The sequence below is a fragment of the Podarcis muralis genome, chromosome 15 (genome assembly GCF_964188315.1).
Source record: "Podarcis muralis chromosome 15, rPodMur119.hap1.1, whole genome shotgun sequence".
NCBI lineage: Eukaryota > Metazoa > Chordata > Lepidosauria > Squamata > Lacertidae > Podarcis > Podarcis muralis.
Window position 1 is genome coordinate 7,644,804 of NC_135669.1, and position 7,086 is coordinate 7,651,889.

Below are 7,086 nucleotides of genomic sequence, written 5' to 3' on the forward strand. Positions count from 1 at the left end.
TGGCTGTAGGAGTGGCCAGAAGGAGGTGTACAAGGCACTGTCAAACCTCCTTTGGCTTTTCCTCTCCCAAAAATATTTTGCAAGGGTGTGTACGTTTAGGATCAGTGTTTTCCTTCTCCTAGATGGGCTACCTTCCCAGACTGACGAGTGCCAACTGCCCCTTATTTCTCTTACAGCACATGCAGCACATAGACCCACTATTGGTCTCATCTGCCAGAGTCTGTCTTCACATGCACTCACTGTGGGTTTGAGGTCTATCAGTTACCCTCACCTGGTTTAACTGGCTAGTCGAAACTGTTCCCAGGGTGTGGTTGCTGTTGCATGCTGACAGCTTCTAGGAGTTACAGGTGACAGCTGAAGGGAGTGGGGACCAAAGGTGGACAAACGACCCCAGAAGGAGCACCATGGATCCACCACTGCTGGTGCTGCCCCTCCCCATAACACCCCTTAACCCATTAATACCTCAGGTATGCATCCTTTTTCCTTACATGTTCAGTCTAAAAGCCAGTAAAACCAACCAAAAATGCCACTCCAACACAAAACTCCCAACAGTATGAAGTAGGCGAAAAAAGGCTCCCCAAGGCCATTTTACTAATGTGTCCATTATTCTGACACTTTCCTGTAATATATGCAATTCCACAAACATTGTTTGATTGGATGGAGAACTGCATTGCGAAATCTGGAGAACCACAAACGTAGGATAGCTTTGTTTCAGTTCACATATTGTTTGGAATGTGCAAATTTGATAAGATTCAGCTTTATATGAGCACTGAATGAAATTTCTCCTCTATCGCTAGTCTCAAAGAGTATTGAAACTGGGGTTGCATATGACCACCTCAGTACCATCATGAGCATAAATGATCACCAATGCAGAATAAAAAGGATGTTGGGAGGAGCCCTCAGTTTTGAACTATCACAGCATTTGTAGCTTCTCGGAACAGCTGGCTGCTGCTGCAAGACTTGGATTAGTGTTTGTGGCATGTAAGGTGCCATAGAGCATATATGGTAAACCACACCCACTGGTCTGACTAAGCTATAAGATGCTGTGTAAATCTCAGAAGACAATTCATAGCAAGGCACAGGACTTCCTCACACCAGGACAGGTAGCATCTCCTCAATTATTTCTCTGAATCTTCTATCCAGATATCCAGCAATATCTGGAAGGCAACTAGTTGAGATCATAGCCTTTCCTAACTAGTTACCTTCCTGATATTGTTGTATTACAGATTTTACAGATTCCATCATCCATGATCATTGGGTATCCTGGTTGAGGCTGATGGGAGCTGTGGTCCACAACATGTGGAGGGCCTCAGATTAGGGAAGACTATGCTAAATTGTCTGCTTCAAATGCCATATTATCTCAGAGGCAGGAAATCTCTGTTTTGCCTTTCCTCAGACCCATTTCCCCCACCTATCATTATAGTCTTTTGGTGGGTGGGGGGCAGTGAAGCTGAGGGAGACATATTTCCTTGATTTTCATGTCAATTAATTGTAATTAACAACACTAATTCAGGTGTACTTTTTGTTTCCCCTTTCTAAGCATTCTGGACTGCTGTTTACTTTATTCTCGTTTTACTTTGGCTGTAAGTGGCATTGCTATTTTTAAAAATTAATTTATTGTAAGCTATTTTGAGAATTTCTTGTAATACAAAGGCAGAGACATTTGTTTCTTTTGTAATGTTCTTTTGTGCAGGATATATGTTTTTAAAGAAATATATCGCCTGCCTAGTCCAGCCCAGCCCAGCAGGTCTGTCCTTCATTCCTTCTCCCCTTAAAGAGGGTAATACAAATGTTTGGAGACGGAGGGTTAAGCTTGATTGAGCACAAGGGAAAGGATTAAAAATTCACCTCCAGAGCCTCTATCCTAATAGAAACTGGAAGCCTGTGTATCTGTTTTAAATTTCAAGAAGGTGGAAGATCTGATGTGGGTAAAAGCCTCAGTGCCTAGGGCATGCCGATCGAAAGGTCGGCGGTTCGAATCCCTGTGGCGGGGTGCGCTCCCGTTGCTCGGTCCCAGCGCCTGCCAACCTAGCAGTTCGAAAGCACCCCCGGGTGCAAGTAGATAAATAGGGACCGCTTACTAGCGGGAAGGTAAACAGCGTTTCCGTGACCCGGAAGTGTCTCCGAACAGCGCTGGCCCCCGGCCTCTAGAGTGAGATGGGCGCACAACCCTAGAGTCTGTCAAGACTGGCCCGTACGGGCAGGGGTACCTTTACCTTTACCTTTTATATTGCATCAGTTCATACCAGTGGCATAACATCTGATTCTCTGTTGTTGTATTCTTATTCCTGGAGATTGGTTGCGTAATTAGCCCCGCCTCACCCTGGCTAATTTATATTGGCTGTGAGTCCTGGAAGACTTGCTTCCTTCCTTGCAGGCCTTTTCCACCTGGCCTGGGAGGTGGGGCCAGGGCTGACTCCAACTACAAAAGCTGAGGCTTGTCCTGGGGTATTGTTTAGGCAATGGGTTGTTGCTATTATTGACACTGAATTTTTGATTGATACTGATATTTTATTTTAGATCTTATTATGATTTAGGTGGAACTTGTTCAGTTTGGTTGTTATTTTGTGATTATGTAGTTTTCAAATGTTGTTAGCCGCCTTGAGCATGGTTTGAACTATGTAAAGGTGGCTTATGAATAAAATTACCTATGTACATATGCATCTATGTTGATCCTGGGATATTGTGCAGAAGGGCAATCAATGGAACTTTGGATTTTTGCAGCCCCTAACATTTTACATCCCTCTCTTTTAATAGCTACAACTGCAGAAGAGTGAGTTTGTAGCCTGAATCTTAACCAATTCTTGGGAAGCAATGGAGAAAGTAGACACAGAGACTTTAAGGGAGAAGCCCCACAAGATGACTGCAGACCAGAAAATGAGAGATTTATTCCACCACTTTCCTAAGCCAGGTGAAAACAATGCTTTGCTTTTATATTTCCTGCCCAAGACAAGTTCTGAAAACCTGCAGTGATCCTTAAATTAAATTAGAATTTCAATTATCCATATAGGCTCACAGGGGCATAATATCCTGGGGGGACAGGGAGGCCGTGACCCCTGGGGGCACAATTTTGAGGGGGCGCAAACCAACCACCCCTATGCAGGTGCTGGCTTCTGTGGGGATTCCTGTCCAGGCACGTCCTGTTGGGCCCTGTCCTCAGCTCCTCATCCTTCCCTGCCTGCTGCAGGGCTATCTGGGCCCCAGAGTCTGACCTGGCATTGCCACTACATTCCAGGCCCCTCCCTAAATGGCCAACCTCCTCTCTGAATGGCCGCCCGACCTACGCCTAGTGCTCACTTACTCCTCGCTCAGTATGCTCTCCCAATGGTGAGTGGGCACGGATGGAGGGAACCAGACAAGGGGCAACCCGAGCAAAGCCTGGCACTCCTCTCCAAGGGCATCAGGGGGATTCACCTGCCAAGGGCCACAATTTGCTAGCTGGCTTCCACCCTGCAGGGGCAGGCAGGCATTGCAGTGCGGCATCAACAGCGAGGGCTAGCTTTCTGTGGCAGGTTCCCTTCATTTTCCGCATCCCACGCCCTAGTGTGCGTGCCTCCACCTGGCTCCCACCTGCTCTGGAAGCCAGCAAACCATGCTACGTCACCATATGCATGTACACCTGCTGAGTGAAATGACATTCCCCATGGGGATATTTTCCATGTTGGTGGTTTAACATAAAAGCAAGGAGGACTTGTTCCTAAAAAATCGAGCCATGTTAGTCTGTTTCAGCAAAGAACGAGTGGTACCTGTTGGACAATTTTCCTAACAATATAAGCTTTCGTGAACTATAGCCCATTTCACCAGATGCATGAATTATTATCCTGAATTATTGGGTAATTTTGGGGGGTGGGATGGGGGTGGTAAACAATCAGGACTGTTTTTTTAAAGTACATATTTCATGTACGATATTGTGTGCAAATTGCAGATAACCAAATAGATATCCTGCTTCATTAGCTAACCTCATTCATTCATTCATTCATTCATTCATTCATTCAGTCATTCAGTCATTCGTATGTGCATACATCCATGCTCTGTGCCCTAGGTTATTTTGCTTATGCCTTTCTCCCATGGTTCAGGTGGGCAAGAACATGGTCAGAATCAAAACTCCTCTAAAAAGCAGGGGCCTTTAGTCAAAAGGAAACTGATACACACACCAGCAGGGGGAGTCGGTGGATTTCACCTGGATAAACCAGTCAAACTAGTGTCCTTGGGTTTCAGCCAGGTTGGATCCCATTGAATAAAAGCTGAAAACAGCCAGTCAATAGTGCTTGCAACTAGGCTGTCTCTTTGGCAATATATAAACCTGTATTCTTAATACCAAATGAAAAAAGATACACTCGGAACACATTTAATGACTTGCATGCGCAATATCTTAAGGATAGAGGAAGTCCTAAACTCACATCAGAAACTCCACAATGTTGCCACCATGGAAAATGTGTTGTGCCAACCATGGCTATCACCACTTCATGCAAAAGGGGGAGAAAAGAATTGCAGCTCCAACACAGAAGAAAAAAGATATGTCTGAAAAGTTGCTTGTTCCTTCTTTAGAATATTCCATTTTTTCTTGTGTGTTGATAAATTTGTGTTACTTCTTTTTATCACAGATCATTTAAGGCCCATAGAAACGCCATGGCTCTTCAGGGTTTGGGATATTAACCAGAAGTTCCTGTTCCTGAAGAACGACATGCTGGTAGCAGCCCCCAAAGATGGCAACTCACCCGGTAACAATGGCTATGATCCCTTGACATCTCTCTGCTGCGACCTACACTGTTACTGATTGAACACTTGTGCAAATTCTGGGACTGGGTAACCAGGTGTCAGGAAGTCTCTGATACAGCAGCACTGTCTTCAAGTAGGGTCAGAAATGGTGCACCTTAACTTTCGATGGTCACACCCCACTCTTATCACACTGATCTTTGCCTGTTTTTTGCTTCCAGATTACTTGTTGGCTATGACCCCCAGAAGAGGGATAGATGAAAACAAATTCCCCATCTTTTTGGGCACCCAAGATGGAGCACAAACCCTCTCCTGTGGTGAATCTGGTGGTCAACCTCAGCTGACTTTGGAGGTGGGTTTCACTTCTGGTTCAAAGCCACATTCGATTGTTTCAAATTTCTTCTGCTTGTTTAGATGCATCCACCACGATAAAGACTTTAGATATTCTCTGCTGTTTGCTCACTCTTTTTTTCCTTAATCACTGCATTCCATTATTCTCTCTGTTATCCTTCTGGGCTTCTTCCCTCTCCTTTGTCTTCTTAGCCTGTCTCTTGGGAGAGGCAAAGATCTGCTGAGGTTTTTACGGGTTGCTTCTGTCCTTTTAGTGAAAGCAAACATTTCCTGATTGTAGGTTCTGCACTCTTCTTCATTAGTTATGAATTTCTCCTTAATTATCCAGCTTCTGGTTCTATTTCCTGTTTTGTTTTTTAAATTCAGGAGTGAAACAATTCCTGTTTTGGTATATAAACAAAGATTCAAACTTATGAAAGGCAGACAGGAATTGAAGCAGAAGAACCAGTGGTGGGTCAGATCTTGTTGGACTTTAACTCCCATCAGCCCCATCCAGGACAGCCAAAGGTAAGAGATGATAGGAATTGTAGTCCAACAACGTCTAGAGAGCCACAGGTCCTCCCATCCTTTGAATGAAAGGCTTATCTCATGGCTGAATGCTTGGTGTATTCATGACACAATCCCGATTTAAACTTGAGGCTCCCAGTAAACTTTGAATTTTTATATGCTTTGGTTACAATCATTGGGATTTAGCCCCAAGTCTCGCTTTCTACCAGGCAACTGGTGGCATTCATTTGTGATGCAGCACAACTCTTCTTTCTACTGAACCTTTTGTATGCTTTTTTATCTAAAATAGGGTAAAGGCATTATGGATCTCTACAACGATGGCAAGGAACACAAGGACTTTACTTTCTTTTCTAAAAGTGGCATCAGAATAGAGACTGGCAGCTTTGAATCTGCAGCATTCCCGGGTTGGTTCCTAAGCACCTTGACTGAGCCAAACCAGCCTATTTGTTTGAGTCATCAAGGAGGTGCTGAGATCACTCAGTTTTATTTTGAAAAAGTAAAAGAGGATTAGAACTTCTGAAAGAGGAGGGAGGTTTTAATGTCAATGTATGTATATCATAATCAAGTAGCAAAATGCCTTTCAGTTCTAACATGTTCAGAACTTCCAGTATTCACTCAAGCTACAAAAACACAAGGAAATTGCAGCTATCTTTTTTACGGAAAAGTAAAAGGTTCACTCTGACCGCTGAACAGTCAGACTTGGCAAAGGAAGCAGACTTCTTTTGAAGCTAAAAGGTAAAGGACCCCTGACAGTTAAGTCCAGTTGTGAACGATTCTGGGGTTGTGGGGTCCCTCGCTTTACTGGCTGAGGGAGCCGATGTTTGTCTGAAGACAGTTTTTCTGGGTCATGTGGCCAGCATGACTAAGCCGCTTCTGGCGAAACCAACCAGAGCAGCGCACGGAAACGCTGTTTATCTTCCCACCGGAGCGGTACCTATTTATCTACTTGCACTTTTTTTGGTGTGCTTTCAAACTGCTAGGTTGGCAGGAGCTGGGACCGAGCAATGGGAGCTCACCTCATCACGAGGATTTGAACCGCCGACCTTCTGATCGGCACATTGCAGCTGTGTTTCCAGGAAAGGCAAGGAGTTAAACCTGTCCAAGAGAGACCCCTAGGGACTAAAAAATGTACAGAGCTGCTTATTGTATACAATGGAATTTAAAGGTGCTTTATAGATAATGATTTTAAAGGCTATCAAAATCCATAAAAGACTGTCTGTCCTCAGATAGTACTATTTATGCGGGGACCTAAAAAGGCACCCTAAAAGCTGAGTAGAGAGAGTTTGTCTGAACAGAAGACAGCTAAGAATTCTTAATACTGTGATAATAGGGAAACTCTGAAAACTGCTTTAGAAAGGACAAGACAACTGGATTTATGAACCTGAAGATAAGAGGCAGACAGTTACCTTGGGGACGGGTTACCCGGCACGTCTCAAAATAGCCCAGAGCAGAGACACTTTTGAGCAATAGAGAATAATGCTTTGAAAAATGTAAGTTTGTAAGATTGCTCTT

The 7,086-nt window shown here is 44.2% G+C and overlaps 1 protein-coding gene across 1 annotated transcript; it reads left to right on the forward strand.

Moving 5' to 3' along the window:
* Positions 1-3,247: 3,247 nt before the first annotated feature.
* LOC114585880 (interleukin-36 receptor antagonist protein-like) lies at positions 3,248-6,085 on the forward strand. The gene is made up of 4 exons (XM_077919797.1): positions 3,248-3,311; positions 4,605-4,721; positions 4,938-5,068; positions 5,864-6,085. The coding sequence occupies exons 1-4, from the start codon at positions 3,248-3,250 to the stop codon at positions 6,083-6,085; spliced, it is 534 nt and encodes a 177-aa protein (XP_077775923.1).
* The last annotated feature ends 1,001 nt before the right edge of the window (positions 6,086-7,086 follow it).